This window comes from Tetrao urogallus, assembly GCF_951394365.1.
Source record: "Tetrao urogallus genome assembly, chromosome: 1".
Lineage (NCBI taxonomy): Eukaryota > Metazoa > Chordata > Aves > Galliformes > Phasianidae > Tetrao > Tetrao urogallus.
Window position 1 is genome coordinate 144,367,705 of NC_136813.1, and position 18,474 is coordinate 144,386,178.

The following is an 18,474-nucleotide window of genomic DNA, read 5'->3' on the forward strand; positions in this document are numbered from 1 at the left end:
AACCAAGCTTTGCCTTCCCATGCTCTGGCTGGAAGACCTGAAAGTTTTTACGTGCTTTTATCAGATGGCTGTCCTACTCTCCACCCCGCCCTATGTTTGTTCCCTCTCTCACTTGTCTCCATTTCATTCCCTTCCCTTTGCTGAGGCAGATGGTGCTGAGCCAAACTCCAGCAAACTTCTGGGGCTCCCGCTGATAGAGGAGCCACAGCAGAGGCTCAAGTGGCAGGCTCATCTGGAATTCACACACAACCACGACGTGGGTGACCTCACCTGGGACAAAATTGAGGTCACCCTCCCACATTCAGACAAACTGCGCTCCCTGGTGCTGGCTGGCATCCCACACAGCATGAGGCCGCAGGTGAGAGACAGTGGGCTGACCTTCCTGCCTGTGGGAAGAGACAGAGAATTGAGGCCACCCTGTCGTGGTTGAGAAGGTGCCAGGCCGTGGCTTTCTGGGGCTGGTTTAGTGACTCCTATTGCTGTTCACTCTGTCCCCACAGCTGTGGATGCGTCTGTCTGGGGCCTTGCAGAAGAAGAGAAATTCAGAGATGTCATATCGTGATATTGTGAAAAACTGCTCGAATGATGAAACCATTGCTGCCAAACAGGTGAGAGATGCTGCCTAGTGCTGACTGGGCGTAAGGGAGTGGGGAGAACAGCAAGATTTGCTGCATGAAGAGGAAGGGGTGTCTGCCTGACACCTGCATCAGGGACAGCTGAAAGGATGTGTAATTGAATCCCACTAAAGGTTAATCTTACTGGGCATTTATCTGCTTTGTTTGTTGGAGTAGAAGCTGTGCAGATCCCCCACTTCCTAGGGAAGAGGTTTAATCTCTGCTACCTGCAGGCTAGATTACCACATGGCAGTTTCATCTGGGCAAGTTCCTGATACTGAATGAGGCAGAGGGTGAAAGAGTAATAGATGTGCTTCCACTGAGATAGCAACGGAGGGAAGGACAACTCTGCCCAGGGGGAGCTGTGGGCTGTTCACCTCCAAGTCCCCCACCGCAGGTGTGGCCACATTGTTGGTTTCTCACCAACAATGAATAAGCATGGTGAGAACCCTTGCTTGAAATCCAAGCAGATGAAATTCCCAGCATGCTTACTGCAAGTGAAGAAACTAGGGGCTGAGTGGAGGCAAGTATTCCTAGGGAGTCACCAAGTTGCCATCTGACTGGTTTTTCACATGTTAACGAAGGATATTAAATTAACCCCAGTTGTTTGAACAGTGCTATCTTCTTTGATGCCTAAAGACTTGGGTGTAGGGAAGCAGAGCTCACTGAGAGCAGAAGGCAATTGTTCAAATGCTGCTAACTAACCCTTTCCTTGCTTCTGGCTGTCTGACAGATTGAGAAAGACCTGCTCCGCACAATGCCCAGCAATGCCTGCTTCTCCAACATGAACAGTATTGGGGTGCCACGGCTACGCAGGATACTACGGGGACTTGCCTGGCTCTACCCGGAGATTGGCTATTGCCAAGGCACTGGCATGGTAACCTGCTTTAATAGTGCTTTTGTGATAGGGATTGTTCTGTAGCTGCTTTGGGGTAAGTGATTTGGGGTAATGCTGCCAGATGCTGTGACCTCCAGACTAGCTGAAGGGAAATCCTTTTCACACAGAACATATTGCGTGAGGAGGGTGGAACAGAGTAACACCGCATGTCCAAAGGTGTGCAATAATTTGGTTCCTCTGTGGAGGAGGAACTGGTGTTACACTGCACAGAAATCTCTTCCCTGGGAGAGTCTGCAGTAGAGCTGCTGCAGAGGAAGGAAGACATTGGTCTCGTAGACACTGGACCATGTGAGGAGACGGGGAAGGAGTGCTACTGTTAGGACAGGCTTGGCATATAATCTTCCTTCAAAATCCTAGGTGGCTGCTTCTCTGCTGCTCTTCTTGGAGGAGGAAGATGCCTTTTGGATGATGTGTGCTATCATTGAGGAGCTGGTTCCCGCCTCCTACTTCAGTACCACCCTGATGGGGGTGCAGACAGACCAGCGCGTCCTGCGACAGCTCATTGTACAGTACCTACCCCGTCTGGACAAGCTACTCCAGGAGCATGACATTGGTAAAAGTGTGCCCATGGCTCCTCTGGGTGGTGTGCAGGCAGAGATAACTGCCCTTGTTTCACAAAGGGAGAGCAGCAGAGCTAGGAGCAAACCTGGCCCTGGAGGCCAGGGCAGTGCATGGTCATCTGTAAGCTGGGAGGGCAGCACTTAGGAGGGTCTGTTTCTGCTGGTTAGCTGACATCCCATCGTGATTCCTTTGTATGTCTCTATTCACAGAGCTGTCCCTGATCACCCTGCACTGGTTCCTCACCTCCTTCGCTAGTGTTGTCCACATCAAGCTGCTGCTGCGCATTTGGGACCTCTTCTTCTATGAGGGCTCTCTGGTGCTGTTCCAGCTCACTTTGGGCATGCTCAGTATGAAGGTAGCACTACCACCACTTCCTTCTTTATAGCACTTCAGTATTTGACTGCAAGATTGAGATGCAACAAGGCTTGCTGTATGTGGTCTGGGAGTGTGCAAGGGAAGATGACTCCTTGCTTTCCTCAGAAGTGGAAGCCGTGAAAACTTCCAAGGTGCTTTGCAGATTCAGGGATTGCTGTTTTCCCTGCTTACTTCATTTGATCCCTCATAATTAAGCCCCATCAGCTGCTCCCTCTGCTCACTCTAGATCCCAACTTGAGAATGCATCCTATTTAAATCAAAATGTCTCTTGGTTTTGCACTGTCTCTATGACTCAAAAACATGCCATGAGGAGTTTTGGGAGCAGATCTTAGTGCAGTAGTAAAAAATTGCTGTTCTATTCCCAGAGCTAGCCTGCATTTTTTTTCTACCAAAGTTTTCAATGTCATTTCATAGCTTTACCTGCATTGTTTCTGGCCTGGGCAGTACACTGAAAATAGAGTTGAATCTAGCAGCTTCAGGAGCATAACTGTCACGCTCACTGTTCTTTGTGGAAAAACAACTGCATCTTTGCAGGAGGATGAGCTAATCCAGTCTGAGAACTCTGCCTCAATCTTCAACACGCTCTCGGACATCCCAAGTCAGATAGAAGATGCAGATGTGCTGCTGCAGGAAGCCATGCGCGTGGCTGGCTCGCTGACAGATGTGGCGGTGGAGACCCAGCGTCGCAAACACTTGGCCTACCTCATTGCTGACCAGGGGCAGCTGCTCAACTCCAGCACCACTGTCAACAATTTATCCAAAGTGAGCGCTCTGAATTCTGTCTGCCTCTGCTGCTCTGTTTTTACCACTCTGTATTTCAACCGACTGCTGTTTGCGGGCAAGAGGTCCTCCTGTCTGAGAGGACGTCGGCTCTGTCACCCAGAGAAAAGGTGTTGGCAAGAGAAGGGAAGGCCTGTGCTAATGAAATGCTGCTGACTCTGTCCTGATTGATAAATCCACAGATGAAAGGAATGTTGATGTCAATTGTGATTATCATTAATGAGAGTAATGATGGAAAGCATTACATTTCATTAATGAGAAATCATAAAAGAAGCAGCACTCACTTTTGGCAGAATTTGCTTGGCACTAACGTAAGCGTACAGCAGAGTGGGACCTGGGATTAATCCATTAGTAAGAAACTGACGTGCTGAAATAATTCCGGAAAGTAGAGTGCAGTGGCCTTTGAGAAGCTGAATAAGAAACGCATCTGTGTTTAGTCATAGATCACAGTCTGCAGTTGCAGATGTAGTACCTCCTGTTCATCAAGCCTGCATAAAACATATCTTCTTGACGCTCGTCTTAGTGCTTATCACCAAGCACTCCTGCAATCCCAAAATGTAATAAGCAGCCACTTAGAAATTTAAATACAGTTATGTGTGGAAGTGCTTCTGGCAACAGGTAAAATTAAAACTGAAATTATTCAGTTGAATCAGAGTTGATTATTGAACTTCATGCATGCTTTTGTCGTAATTGAGCTATAAATAACCCACTGCACATGGAGCAGAGCAAGCAATAGAGCTGATTCATTGCACTAGAACAAGAACAACTCTTGTACAAAATTGCAAAGTCACTTGCCTGCCCCTTGCAATGTTAGCTATCACAGAATCATAGAAGGGCCTGGGTTGAAAAGGACCACAGTGATCATCTAGTTTCAACCCCCCCTGCTATGTGCAGGTCGCCATCCAGCAGACCAGGCTGCCCAGAGCCACATCCAGCCTGGCCTTGAATGCCTCCAGGGATGGGGCATCCACAGCCTCCTTGGGCAACCTGTTCCAGTGTGTCACCACCCTCGGAATGAAAAAAAAAAAAGAAAAACCCTATCAGAATCCCTTGCTCAAACCCAACCAGTGTGGAGGATTATTTCACTTACTAAACTTACAAAAGTTTGTGCACTTTGTTCTCTCCTCCTCAGATCGTGCGGCGCAGGACTCAGCGCAGGAAATCTGGCATCACCTCTCTGCTTTTTGGTAAGGACAGTCCTGTGCTTTTCATGCGGTGTTGATGGATCAAGCAGCCATGAGGGGTGGGAGATGCAGGACAAAGGAAAAGAAGAGAAGGGAGCCACAACTGAAGGATAAGCTGGAAGAAGTGTAGCTTTCTGTTTGCTTGCTTTGACCTGATCTTAGGAGGGGCATTTTGGATTAGTTAGAAGGTCCTTAACTGGTGACTTACCGTGGATGGGCTCTTTGCACTGGCTAGATGTTTGAACATACTTTCTACTAAACTGTATGCAGTGCATGGGCTGTGTGCTGTACTCCCCTGAAGGTCCCAGACCAGGCAGGATGGCTTGATGTATAACTCATCAAGATTCATAAGTCAAAATTTATAACTGCAGGTATCACTGATGCTCCGTGCACTGATGTTTCCATGCCTACTCTGAGAGCTTCACAGTGTGGACATTTTTGATTCTTCTCATTGCTTATGAGCTAACCCAGCCAATGTCCAGAAAACGCACAGCCAGCATAGATTTAAAATAATGTAATTCTGTGGCTTCATAATAGCCCTTCCTGTTGAAAATCTCTCTGTCATCACCTTCCTTGCAACTGGTTAGCTGTCTTGAAATTGCCACATCTCACCACAGAAATTGTTTTTCTGGGGAAAGAAAATGTACCAAATTTACAGGATTTAAAAAAAATCTCCTGTTGTTGTAGTAGCTTGAAAAAATCTAAAACTGTGTTCTGCTGGTCTTTTCAGAGAAGAGCTTTTCTGATGATGTCTGAGCAGCTCATGGGCCATCAGAGGCTTGCTTAGATGCATGTTTATACATAACGCTGTACATGGTAGTGCAAGGCCAGTGAAGCTGTTAAGAAGTGAAGAAATGCAGGCAGGTTGCTTGTTCAACCTATGTTCTCATAGCTCTTATGTGTAATGCTATCATGCAGGCAGTACAGACTATATCTGTATGGAGCTTAGCTGCCAAGCACATCTTCCTTGTGTCTCAGTTTCCCCTTGGCTTAAGTTTGAGCAGCTTTTGAGCAGCCCAGAGCCACATCCAGCCTGGCCTCGAATGCCTCCAGGGATGGGGCATCCACAACTTCCTTGGGCAACCTGTTCCAGTGCATCACCACCTCTGAGTGAAAAACTTCCTCCTAATATTTAACCTGAACCTCCCCTGTCTCAGTTTAAAACCGTTCCCCTTTGCCCTATCACTATCCACCTTCATAAACAGCTGTTTTCCCTCCCCTTTTCCTTTTGGATGGGCATTGCAACAAGGTGATGCATGAGAGTTAACCCTCCTCTGCACAACTATGCAGCTCATGAGGCTTTGCAGGCTCAAAATAGAGCCCTGTCATGCAGCTGATTTCATACTCGTTTCCTGCTTTTGAAACATATGTGCAGGCATGTCAGGTGCAGCGAGGTGTATCTGCTGGTAACCCCAGCCACTTCCTTTTGTGTTACATATATTTGAAGGGGGGAAAGGTATAAAACTTTCTTCCTGTCTCTCCTGCTCGTGTTTGGGTGGGATTCATCTGGACGTGGAAGGAGAAGCACGGTATTTTGGCCAGAAGGGACTAAATGATGAAATTGCATTATCTGAAAATGAGGGCAGCCCGCTGAGCTAGCGTGGATGTGGTTGAGCAGTTTCTTCTTTAGTCACCTTCTGTTTTAGCAACGTTAATCTTCCGCCCTCTGAGCGATCTGTTTCCAGTCTACCTCTTTGAATCTGTCTTGCACACTCTGTGGCCACTTACAGGGAGGTTTTGGTTAATTTTCATTGCTTGGACTGGGACTTAGTGTGTCTTATTTCTGGTCCGGAAACAAAGTTCAGGTTTTTTTTATGCTCTCTGTATCTAAATCTGATTCTCATAATATACATAATCAGTAGAAAAGAATCAAAAATAATTTAAAATCTAATCCTGTGCTTCCAGTTACGTTCCTAAAGTTTTGGTTTTTTTAATTAGTATCACTTGAAATTAAAAGATACAGTTCATCACTCTTCATAAAGCAGGAGCTACTCTTCATGTGTACACAGCTATATTGCTCATTCTTTTCATCCTGTTTTCTGCAGTGCTGTTAGAAGTAGTAGTAGTGTAGTAGTTTGCTAGCCACTGGTTTACAAGGGATGTGTAAAAATGCCATTTATATAAAAACTGGAGTTCATGGAAGAACACATTATTTTAAATGCCAATTTTGTTAATCAAACTACCAATTCTTCAGTATATTACAGAAAGCAAAAGCAGATAGTGAAATTGCACTTTGAATTAAAAACAAAAGCTGGATCCTTTCTTTTAGGAAAAAAAGAGCAAGTGGTTCATTATGCCCAAACTTCAGGTGCCCAATAAAGACTGGATATGTTAACTGTCTAAAGAACCAATACCAGTAGGTATCTATAAATAAGTAGATACTAGCTGTCACTGCTCCTGTGGGATTAGTGAAAGTTGGAAGATGCTTTGGTAACTTTTGTCTTGTACTTGCAACCCTTTCTATATACCAAAATCTTTGAAATGTGTCTGTTAGAGAGGCTAAGATCTCAGATGGAGGCTTGTCTCTTGTGGCTCTCACTTTTAGACTGACAGAAGAGCTGTCTTGGTTTTTCACTTTTTTCTCAAGTTTCAGTGAAGAAGATGCTCTCATCCTGTAGGCAAAAATTAGAAGTAGTTGAAAGCCGTTTCAGTGTAAAGAGAATTTCAGTTCATGACAATTTTTGGAAATTTTTTAGGTTTGAGTCCAACCATTCAGCTGCTTCTGTATACTGTGCAGGCACTGCTCTGAAACAGTAGAGCAGCACTGTGGCATGGTGAGTTGCTCAGAAAGATCAGAGTTGACATCCTTCAGCTCCATATGTACTTGGAAATAAAACTTGAAACAGTCTTGTTGCTGCTTCTTATGTACACTACTGAACAGATTGGCAGTAAGCACCTACCTTAATGTAGGCAATTCTAAGTCAGGCTTGTTTGATTTCTGTAGAACTAATGATTTCTAATATTGATAAAAAATATCTCGTACTTGTTTTCCCTTCTGCATCTTCCCTCTGGCTGTGTGGGCTCCACCAGGAGATGAGGACTTGGAGGCACTGAAAGCCAAGAACATCAAGCAGACAGAGCTGGTGGCCGACCTTCGTGAGGCCATTCTCCAGGTGGCACGGCACTTCCAGTGCGTGGATCCCAAGAACTGCAGCATTGTGAGTGGGAGCTGCTGGGTGCTCCTGGAGCGGGTGGGCTTGAGGGAGAATGCATCAGGTGTAACAGATGGAGGGTGAGGGTTGCTCAGCCCTTCTCCAGTGCAGGAAGGCTGTGCTGGGAAGTTGCCATCCTGTGAGGAGGAGAGTTTGGGAACAAGGGCCAAAGGCTTTGGTAGATGAGCTGAGTGTAGATTCGTGGGCACGTTTGAGTTGGAACGGACCTTTAAAGCTCATCTATTCCAACTCTCATCATCTGTTGTTTTTCATTCCTCTGCTCTGTGTCCGTGTGCTTGCCAGGATCTGACTCCAGACTACAGTATGGAGAGCCACCAGCGGGACCATGAGAACTATGTGGCCTGTTCCCGCAACCGGCGGCGCCGTGCCAAGGCACTGCTGGACTTCGAGCGTCACGATGACGACGAGCTGGGCTTCCGCAAGAACGACATCATTACGGTATGCCAGCCTAGGGGAGAGGCACCGGGCCACGATCGTGCAGTCCAACTTGTTTGGGATTCTACACTGCCTCTTCTGTGGGGAAACAAGGGAGGAGATGAGCTCAGAGCACAGTTAGGAGTCCGAAGCGAAGCAGCTGCCTGGGGATGAGGCAGTGTGTTCCTCTGAATGTTGTCATGTGTTGTCTTGTCCCAATGCAACTGCAGAGTCCCTTTCCTGGCTGCCACACAGCTGAGCCAAAGCTAGATTTAGTCCAATCTGTGCTCCAATTCAACACCACGCACCAGGTTGTGGTAAGACTAAAAGCATCCATTTTGTCTTTTAGTTGTGGGCATCCCATCTGGAACTTAGAAAAAGAGGCATGGAATTGCGTTTCCAGTAGCTTTTTGCTGTTGAAGGCCCAGAAGCATGTGAGAAGGGAGCATTGACAAAAGAGCTGAAAAGAAAGCAGTTAATCATTATGCACCCACAGTCAGGCAGCTGTAACCTTCCTGGCACTGCACATGCTCCTGTGGGGATGGATTTCTGTTTCCCACTTCCATTTCTGTCTGCTTCAAGTTACTGATACTCTCTCCAACTGCTGTTTTCCACTCCCTGTTTTTTCAGATAATTTCCCAAAAGGATGAGCACTGTTGGGTCGGAGAGCTGAATGGACTGCGAGGTGAGAGAGCAGGACAGAGCTGTTGTTACTGGGAGTAACAGGGCGGGATGCAAAGCGTGCATTCATCCACAGCAACTGTGCTGGCATATTTTAACAAAAAGCACTGCCATTCACTCAGAGGAGCTGCCAGGGACCAGGGGAATATTCCAGCAGGGTATGAGGGTGGTGGTTGCAGCTACATGGTTGCAAACAGCTTCTTGCAGACAGCAAGGTTAGGCTGCATCCTCCTGTCACAGTGTGGTTGGGTGCACATCATCTCTGCTGTTTGTGGGCAGCATCCAGCAATAGGTTTCTTCTTGCAGTTGCCTTAATTCTGGTGATTTTCTGGCTGCTCGCTTCCTTTTTGGGCTTGGACTTCATGAACTCTGATTTATTCCCAGCCTTCACTGAGCTCTCATCTCCCTTAGACAGAATTCTCAGTGTCTGTGGTAAGCTTATGTCTTTGTCTTCATAGGTTGGTTTCCTGCAAAATTTGTGGAGATCCTGGATGAGAGGAGCAAAGAGGTAATTAAAATATATATATATATATATATATATATATATATATATATATATTAAAAAAGGTGATGTCATAATTGAAAAGAGCCATGTATTCCCTCTTTGAGTGTGTTTGCTCTCTCTGGCTACTAAGCAATTTAGTGATGTTATCAGCTTATTTTCCTAGGCCTGTTTGCTCAGTTTCCTGAGGCTGGCCACGCAGACAGTACAGGCTGTGGGGGGGAGTTGAGTGCAGTGTGGGCTAGCAGGGCCCTCAGAGACCAGCTTTGGGAAAGCAGAGAAAGCAAAAGGCAAGCACACAGAAGGATCCTGTGGTCAGTTGGTCAGTGTTTCTGCCTGCTTCCTACTGCCTGTATTCTCTTCCTCCTCTGAGGTTATTCCTGCAAGTCCTGGTGTTCTGTGGTCACCACAGGGTATGGTCCAAGTAGCTGCACCCAAAAGAGCACTGTCTTGGTTCCTCTTGTGACCAGCAGCAGTGAGATGCCAGCTGTTTAGAGCAGATGCCTCACTGTGGCCCCAAGGTTACTGATAGGAGATAAATATCATCAGCTGTTGGCCTATGCAATTTGCAGAAGTGGAGAAAAATCTGTCCTGCTTCTTCTCTTCACCATTTGGAGAGTGAGGAGTGGCTCAAAGGCCGACCTGAGACTCCAAGTGAAGCCCTTAGTTAGATGTCATCATTGACATCTCACTTGCTTCCTTCACTCCCCTTCTCTGGGCTGGTTCCATAAATGCATGTCACGTATCTCTCTGTATATCATCTGTGCTGCTGAACAGCTCTTCTCCCAGATGAGGATTCCATTTATTTTAATCCTGACATGTTACAGTTAGTCCTTCAGGATAGCAGTGTGTCAGTGTGATACCTTTGAGTGATACACCAGCTGACCTGGGAATTCTCACGTACCCCTATTTATCCTGGCCTTTAGCAGCTGACAGAGTCCCAGGAGCCCTCACTGCTTGTCCCAACCTCACCTTAGCTTGGACAGCATCACACCAAACTGCAACAGTTCCTCTGTGCTGAATGCTGCCAGGATGGTGCTGGTGTCACCAGTATCATATCCAACATCTAAGCACAAAGGTGCTGGTGTCCCAGCACATCCCAGGGGACCAGCACTGACACTTTCTGCAAGAGCCAGCAGGAACATGGGAAGCTGAGAAAATGGGGCGTACCTCGGAGTGGAGGACTGGCATCAGCTGTGAGCTGCTCCATGAGCAGTCTGCTGAGAGCTGATTCTCTGTGTTCATCAGTACTCCATTGCTGGAGATGACTCGGTCACAGAAGGGGTGACAGACTTGGTGCGAGGGACGCTCTGTCCTGCCTTGAAGTCCATATTTGAACACGGATTGAAGAAGCCATCGCTGCTGGGGGGTGCCTGCCATCCTTGGCTCTTCATTGAAGAGGTGAGATGTCTCAGTTCCTTTCATGGAACAGTGCTGTTGGAGGGATGGGGTGAAGGGGCAGCAGGGCAATGTGTACTGACTGTCCCTATGCCCTTCTAGGCTGCAAGCAGGGAAGTGGAACGGGACTTTGACTCTGTGTATTCTCGCCTCGTGCTCTGCAAGACTTACAGGTAAGGCCACTTCTTTCATAGCAAGCATCAGTGTCTGTGCCCTGCTCCTGTCTGTCTGCCAAACTGCTGCTGCTTATCACCATAGGAAAGGTCATGGTCTGCCCCAGCCTTCATGTGTGTGGTGTCAGCAGGCTGCCATGCCTTTGCTGACTTGGGGCTGACTTTTGCCCTCTTTCTTGGGTTCCTGCATTTGCATCTGGGGTCATACTTTGCTCTCACAGCTGTGTGATCACCTGTGGGCTCAGCACAACCAAGGGAGCTGTCACTATTGGGGTTTGGAGGGGCCTACATGTGCCCAGGGGTGGTTCTAGCTTTTTTTCTGTAATCTTTTCAGGCTGGATGAAGATGGCAAAGTCCTCACTCCAGAGGAGCTGCTTTATCGGGTGAGTGCTGCCCCAACCCAGGCAGAGCCCAGCTGGTAACACAGGGATGTTTACTATGGGAGCTGCTTGGAGGGTGATGCCCTTCTCCAGGGAGATGCTTGATTTCCTTGGTGGTGTGAAGACACCAGGTGCTTGGAGAAAGGCAGAAAATGGAACTGTCAGGCAGTCTCAGCCCCTCTAATGCTAGCAGGTGGTGCTGGGTGAAGGTGGGGAGCTCTTGGGAGGGCAGCACTTGGCTGTGCTGCTGACATGGCTGCTCAGCCCAGCTTAAGGTGAAGCTGTGAGCAGGTGGTAACCACATCTTCCTGCCTTCCAGGCAGTTCAGGCTGTGAACATGACGCACGACGCTGCACACGCACAGATGGATGTGAAACTTCGCTCCCTCATCTGCGTTGGGCTCAAGTGAGTAACCCAGACCTGTCACCTTCACACTGTGGGTACTCGGTGCTCAGGAGGGAGCAAAACAGGCCTGTGGGCAGCAGTTGCTTCCATCTACCTTAGGCCGTGCGGACTTCCCCTCTCACTTCAGCCACTGAGTGGTATCTGCTCCTTTCTTGCTTGTCATGGTGGCCCACATAGATTCACCTGGGGCATCCCCCTCCTGCTGTGGCTGAAATTAGGCTGTCCCAAAGGGACAAAGCTTCTTTCCCTGGTTTCAGCCCAGTAACAAACCTCTGCCTCATCACTGCAGTGAACAAGTGCTACATTTGTGGCTGGAGGTGCTGTGTTCAAGCCTGCAGACCGTGGAGAAGTGGTTTCATCCCTGGTCGTTCCTGCGCAGCCCCGGGTGGGTCCAGATCAAATGTGAGCTGAGGTAAGTCTGTTCCTATGGGTCTTGCATGGATTTCCTCCTGCCCTGTGTGGAGGTCGCCCTCACCGCAGCTGGGTTTGAGCCCTCACCAGACAGCAGTAGCTTCAGCTGTCCAGACATCCCCCCCTGCAGAGATCTCTCTCTGTGTGCTGAGGCAGCAGTGACCGTCTAGACAGTTTAATGGGATGCACAGTGCCTGCTTGATTAAGGTCAGAACCTGGCTTCTGGGGAGCTGTCATGATGAACATGCAGGATCTTCCTGACAGCAGCCTCCTCTGGGCCAGCCAAAAGCAGATCAGCCCCGCAGCTGCTCCACTGAAGGTACTACCTTGTCCATCTCTGCCCTTCAGACCCCTCTGCCAGTCACAATGGTTCCCAGCAGGAGCATCTATAGTAGGGAGCAGGCCCACGCGGAGCCCACACCTAAAGGTGCCCTGCTCCTGGTGCTACTGTGGGTAGGAGTTCCCTTCACCTCTGTGCTGCAGTGAGCCTGAGGCTGCTTGCTCACAGCACAGAGCGGTGGGACTGGTTCTTGGCTGAGTTGGGGCTTATTAGGAGCAGGAGGTGATCTTTGTGCCATTCTCCTTTCTGCTTTCATCCTCTAGAGGATCTTGGCCACTCTGCAGCTGCAGGTGTTGAAGAATATTCTTGTCAGATATTCTCCTGAGCCTGGAGGACACTGACAAGTTTGGCAGCTGAACTCTGCATCTGTCTTCAGGGACCCAGCTAGAAGCATCCCCATGCAGCACATGTCCATAGGGGTCAGGATGCCCCTCTTACTTTAGGGAGTGAACAGTGAGTGTAAAATCTTGGAGATGCTGCTGATAGCAGTCAGCTTTCTGGAGAGAAACCTACATGTGTCTGCAACTTAGCAGAGCCCTGGGGCTGCCTGCACTTCCCTGCATTGTATTGTCAGGCTCTATAGGGGTTGCACTTGAGTCACATTTCTAAGCTGCTCTTCCCAGCCTAGGCCTGGCAAGATGCAAAGCCCTAAGTACAGGAGGAAACTGGCCACAGACGGCTGGTGCTGCTTTTTTGGTGCCAAAAAAAAGGCTCTCCACCCCTATGAAACTGAGCAATTTTCCAGGGCAAGCTGAGGAGCAGTTGTGTAGCTGGGGCAGCAGCTCTGGATGTGTGCATTACTACCACTCTTTTCCATTTCAGAGTGCTCTGCAAATTTGCCTTCAGCCTGTCTCAGGACTGGGAGCTGCCAATAAAGAGGGAGGTGAGTAGGCAGCATTGCTCCTCTTCTGGGCAGGGGGCTTCGCTTAGCACCTCTCCTCACTATCTGGTGCTCCAGCTCATCCTGGAACCAGCTGTGGATGGAGCTATTTTCTTTAGCGATGCCCAGGAATAGGTGGCAGGGCACTGCCCACACAGCTGGGGCAGAGGGAAGTGGCAGCCCCTCCCTTCCTCCCTGCTCTCCAAACCGCAGGGCCTCTCCCTGCTTCAGCTGGGGTGGTGGGAAGTGCAGGCAGCTCTGCTGGGTGCCTTGGCTGCCTGGGCCCTGCTTGTCTGGATGCGTCCCTGCTTGTCTGGATGCAGTGCACTGACCCAGGTCTCTGTGCCTCCTTGCAGGAGAAGGAGAAGAAGCCACTGAAGGAAGGCGTGCAGGACATGCTTGTGAAACACCACCTCTTCAGCTGGGACATAGATGGGTGACCTCCACCCTCCCCCTGCCCCGGGAACCTTCTCAGTGGCCTGCACTCCTCTCCCCAAGCCCCATCATCTCACATCCCCTTCCTTCCCTACCGCACACTTGTATCTGTGACAAAATCCCCCTCGGGGGGCTGCGAGGCTACCCGGGACCGATGCAGCGTGGCCTTGTGGCACTGCTGCCAGACCCGAGGGAGGTGATGGTCGAGGCTGATGCTGCACAGGGACATGTGTGTTCTGATCAGAAAAATGAGTGCCCCCTCCCAGCCTTCCCCACTTCTGCCACCCCCATTTCCCTGGGGAGAGGGGCTGCAGGCCCAGCCACTGTGTGCCAGTGTTTCCAGTGCTACCGTAGCTGTGGGGCAGAGGCAATCCTTGTGGGATGGCTTTGATCCGTGAAGGGTGGCACTGCAGATGCAGGTGGAATAGAGCTGGTGAGGGACTTAATGCTGTGTGGAGCAGGGATGGCACGCGCCCCACCTCGTGCCATCCGAGGGCTCACCTCCGAGGGGAGGGGGAGGGCAGAACCTGAAGCACTTGGATGGGTTCGCCCGACGTGGAGTCAGGGCAGAGAAGGGGGAACTGGTATCAGCCTCATCCCACTTCTCTGGCACTGGTGTGTGGGATGTCGACATGAGGTGCTGGAGAGCACTGCTCTAACAGCCCTAGGGGACGGGCTTTGTCTCCTCTGGGAGCAGACGAAAACCAACACTCCCATAGAAAGAGTGTTTCATGCTATCATTTTAGTCCCTACGTGATTTTTACTGTTAACCAAAAAGCTGTAAATTAACTCCGAGAACGTGTGTATATTTTGGCACTGTCGTAGCTCAGGATGGGGTTCAGGTTGGAGCCGGCTCAGGGAGACTGACTGGTCCTCCTTGCCCTGCAGTGGGGGCAGGGATGCCAGTCGGGAGTGGAGAATTGCTGCTTTGTGGTGGTGGCTCTGGATATGGAGTCTGTGACTTTCTAGTGAAAGCGCTTGTCAGTGAGCACAAACTACTCATGAGATGACACTAGATTCTTACTTTATTCTGTGGGTTTGTAAATAAACTGCATCTTGGGAGAGCACTGGACTTCGGCTTTGTTTTTCCATGGGACCGGGGCTAACTAAATTCCTTGTTGAGCAGATTGCCCACAAAGCTGTGGGTGCCCCATCCCTGGAGGCACTCGAGGCTAAGTTGGATGGGGGCAGCCCTGCTATTCTTCAAGCTCTGCAGCCTCATCTCTAGCAGCAGGGTCCAGGGCAGCCCACAGTGCTGTTAGGAGGCTGGAAGGAGCTACTTGTGCTCCTCCTACCCTGAGGCCTTTGGTGGTTGCTCAGGTTTTGGAAGGACTCGGAGAGCTTACCCACCCCTCAGCTGGAACAGGCAGCAGCGCCAGGCCCTCCCACCAGCACCACAGAGAAGTTTCGGAGCACGTGGCCGTTTGGAATTTTTTTAATAAAATGTTTTGTTTTTTTTTCTTTCAAATATTTGTAACTGAAAAAATAATTCAATTTAAAGATCCATTCTCTCCCCCATTAACTTGTCACTCTTATCCTTTTCCAGTTGAATACTCGCTCTGGATCCGACACCCCAACACCATCCGTCTCAGACGGTGCCGATCACCCCTCGCCGTTTGCTGCATAGTGGAAGGGAGAGTTCGTGCTAGTCAAATACACGTTACAAACAAGTAGTGGTTACAGCAGAAAGATTCAGGATTACATTCAAGGTAGAGGCAGAACATCAGACTTCTTGTTTTTCCCAGTGGGTGCAGAAATGTACGTCCAGGGGAATACCTCTTCCAACAAAGAACTATTGAACTATTATTCAAACAAATAATAGTAAGAAAGCAGAGAACTGGGCTAGCCTGCTCTGGGCAAATCTTGGGGAAAAGACCTCTATTATTATTTGCTAGGATGAGACGCCCCGTTCCCACTGCCCTTAGCCACCAGGTTATCGCTGCTGTGCTGGCAGAAGCCCTTTGTGCAGGGGGCCCCGGCAGGCTCGCTGCGTTCCTCAGCTGGTTTCAAGTACATTGGGCCAATGTAATGTATTCCTACAGCTTTCGTAAGGGGAGGTGGGTGAGCAAAGGCGAACAGCGGTGCATAGAAACTGAGCCTTTTGCCACCCACCCAGGGGAAGGGTGAAACCAGTAAGGGGCGCTGGCACCTCTGCCAGCAAGGGCTGGGGGCCCCGGCCCAGCGCAAAGAACCATGGCTGAGTCAGGCCTGGGGTGCAGGTGGAGTGCTCCCACCTTCCGTAGGAGCGAATTGCACTTGGATACTTTCATTCTTTATTTGCTGGTTGCCACTTTGTGATTATTTGTACAAAAGAAATCACGCAGGTGTTTCTTTTTTTTTTTCGGGGGAGGGGGCTGCTCTCTGCAGGCTAAAAGCAGCTGATTTTGCTTGAGTTTGAGGAAAAGGCAGCCTCATTTTTCCTCCTTAACATGTGAAATACTTCATGGAGGAAAGATCTTCCTCCTGCTCCCCTGCCACACTTTTCTCCTATGCTGTCTGCCTCCTGTGCCATGTGGTCCCATGGCCAGTCAGCTGTCCTGGGTGGGCTCTGACACTGTCCTTGTTCATATCTCAAAGCAAAGAGTCAGGGCCTGTGCTGCGAGAGCTCTGCAGCATGATTTCTAATGTGCTCCTGCCTCTGCTCCTCTGTGCCAGGTTCCTGCTTCCCAGTACACACAACGCACAACCACCATAATCATGCTGGGCCTGAGAAATGAGAAGTGAGGAAGGCAAGAGTGGAAGGAAGGGGCAGGGATGGTCCACCAGTCCCAGTTACTGGTTTTTATGATGGGACTGGGGCTTGGGCAACAGAAGGAATGGGGGCAGAAAGGCAGCTGCCAGCAGGCATCCCCCACAAATGATTAAGGAAGTGGCTCCCCATGTAGCTGACAAGCAGATCGGGCTCAGGAAGGCAGGACTTTCTCCCAGCTGCACTGCAAGTGTGAGCTCAACCAGCTGCCAGGTCAGTTCCTGACAGCAAGTACTGTGGGGCTGCAAGTGCACAGGAATGGAGGTTCCAGGCCACAGCTGATTGCTGTGTTTGCCTCTTAACACTGAGGTGTGGGCACAGCAGAGCAGAGACAGAAGCCCATCAGTTCTCCTCAGAAAGGGCAATCACAGTAGCATTCCTGAGCCAGCACAAACCCTCTCAGCAGTGCCTCTTCCCTTTCCTTGCTGCTGGGGCTGACATCCTTCTCTCCTTGGGGCTGGAGGGCAGTTTTGGAGGTGGGAGGAGCTCTTCTTTACACCTGGGTCACCTGCTGCAGGGAGGCAGTAGCACAGCTGAAGGCAGGAGAAAGATTGCACGTGGCCCTTAATGATATGTTTACTCGATGGCAGCTGTGCCCCTCTGCACTCCCCAGGACAGTGGGCTGATGCCCTGCTCAGCTTGGGGGCAGTGAGCAGAGTGCCTGCAGGCTGACTCCAGGCACAGCTGGAGACCTGGGTCAGTGAAGGACAGATCTAACCTGGATTTTAGCACCTTAAAAGTCTGTTTTTGCAGCCCAAAGCAAGTGAAGCAAGTGGCAGCCTTTGCCAAGCTCAGCAGGACTTTAGAAACCAGCTCAGAGAGTACCAGGTTGGTGGGAAACTCCGGTTTCCTTTGGCTACATTTGGAAAAGGTGCCTGTTCTGCCTATTCCTTACAGCCCTGTGGCAGAGGTGACCCCTGACGGATGGCACAGGGGCAGCAGGCAGCTCTCCTGGCAGCTCCCTCCTCTGTGCCCTGCTCCAGAGGTAGAATAATCCCCTTCCACAACCATTAACTGGGGCAGCTGGGGCTGTGTAATGCTCCAGATCTGCCAGCAAGGAGTGGGATGCTGCTTTCAGAAGGGCTCGGGTCCGGTCACACCCTGTCCTGCTGCAAGAAGCATTCATCACCTGCAGCTCTATGCCCACGTCCTGCAGGAGGGAGCGGGGCTGCCAGCTCTGCTCTCGCCCCAGAGCTGCAGCCATTCTCCTGGCCCCACTGCTCTGCTGGCAGTGGTTTAAGCAGAGGGTCTGCCCTTGCTGCCACTGCTGGCTTCATAGGGGAGGAACACTGTGGGGGAGGAGTATAGATACTAGGAGCTCCTTTTTTTTTTTTTTCTCTTTCTTTTGTTTCTGGGGTTTCTTTTGGTTGACTGGCCTCTTCCCCCTGCATGCCCGTGCCCTCCCGCACCCATTCCCTTCAGTCTCTGCTCACAGAGTTACAAGCACGAATCCCAGTGCAGCTGCAGATCATGTCCATCAAGGAAGTCTGTGGAAAAGAGGCTGGGAGCCGTGGTGCTGAGGGGGGCCAGGCTCATGACAGATCCCCCCGGCAACTCCAGCCAGTCCATGCTGTCCAAATTAGCCTCAGCCAGATCCAAGGCTATGCCCCCGGCCGGCTCGTGAGCAAAGTGCAATTCCGAGGTGTCCATGGGTGAAGGCGGGTGGTCCAGGATGGCCGAGCTGCTCAGCATCTCACTGTGGAGGTCATCGATCAAGGACAGGGGCTCAGGCCCATCGTGGCCTGCCGTCAGCAGCGGGAGGCCGGTGCTGCTCTCCAGGAAGTCCTCCAGCCGCCCCACGGGCACCGTCTGCCCCAGCGACACCGGCACCGCCAGCTCTGAGGAATGGTGGCTGCTGGGCGGTGAGGAGCAGGCCGGGGCTGCAGGTGGTTCTTTTCCAGCTGGGGATGACTGATCCTTGAAGTCAGCAGAAATCTCTGCAAGGGAACAAACACGCCAGCCAGGTGAGGAGACGCGTGGCCAAACACCGCAGCGATTCCTCCCACCCAGCATGGCAACCTGGACCCCCCCAGGATCGAACCATCACTGAGCACAGACAGGGATAAGGAATCTGCCCATGCCTGCGTTCTGCTGCCTGAAGGGAGCTTGTGGTGTGCCCAC

General features: G+C 50.4%; 2 protein-coding genes across 3 annotated transcripts in view; one reads left to right on the forward strand and one right to left on the reverse strand.

The window, feature by feature from the left end:
- Positions 1 to 217: 217 nt before the first annotated feature.
- On the forward strand, positions 218 to 13,609 carry SGSM3 (small G protein signaling modulator 3; the record flags this gene model as incomplete). 2 transcript variants are annotated; one of them, XM_079548572.1, is made up of 18 exons in its annotated part: positions 218 to 358; positions 501 to 608; positions 1,348 to 1,491; positions 1,870 to 2,065; positions 2,283 to 2,428; positions 2,983 to 3,210; positions 4,361 to 4,415; positions 7,443 to 7,570; positions 7,868 to 8,023; positions 8,630 to 8,684; positions 9,139 to 9,188; positions 10,509 to 10,583; positions 10,683 to 10,753; positions 11,088 to 11,136; positions 11,453 to 11,538; positions 11,828 to 11,950; positions 13,112 to 13,172; positions 13,532 to 13,609. In XM_079548572.1, 18 exons carry the CDS (start codon positions 347 to 349, stop codon positions 13,607 to 13,609), a joined length of 1,821 nt encoding a protein of 606 aa, XP_079404698.1. The 2 variants fall into 2 exon arrangements, with proteins under 2 accessions (XP_079404698.1, XP_079404697.1); XM_079548571.1 differs by lacking the exons at positions 218 to 358; positions 501 to 608 and having other exon boundaries at positions 1,372 to 1,491; positions 10,431 to 10,583.
- Positions 13,610 to 17,771: 4,162 nt separating this feature from the next.
- Positions 17,772 to 18,474, reverse strand: part of MRTFA (myocardin related transcription factor A) — a gene marked incomplete at its 5' end in the record, with an annotated part of 95,104 nt that continues 94,401 nt past the window's right edge. Inside the window, one exon of the mRNA XM_079532827.1 lies at positions 17,772 to 18,290. Within this exon, the coding sequence (XP_079388953.1) occupies positions 17,791 to 18,290 (500 nt within the window). The 3' untranslated portion in view covers positions 17,772 to 17,790. The remainder of the gene's footprint in view (positions 18,291 to 18,474) is intronic.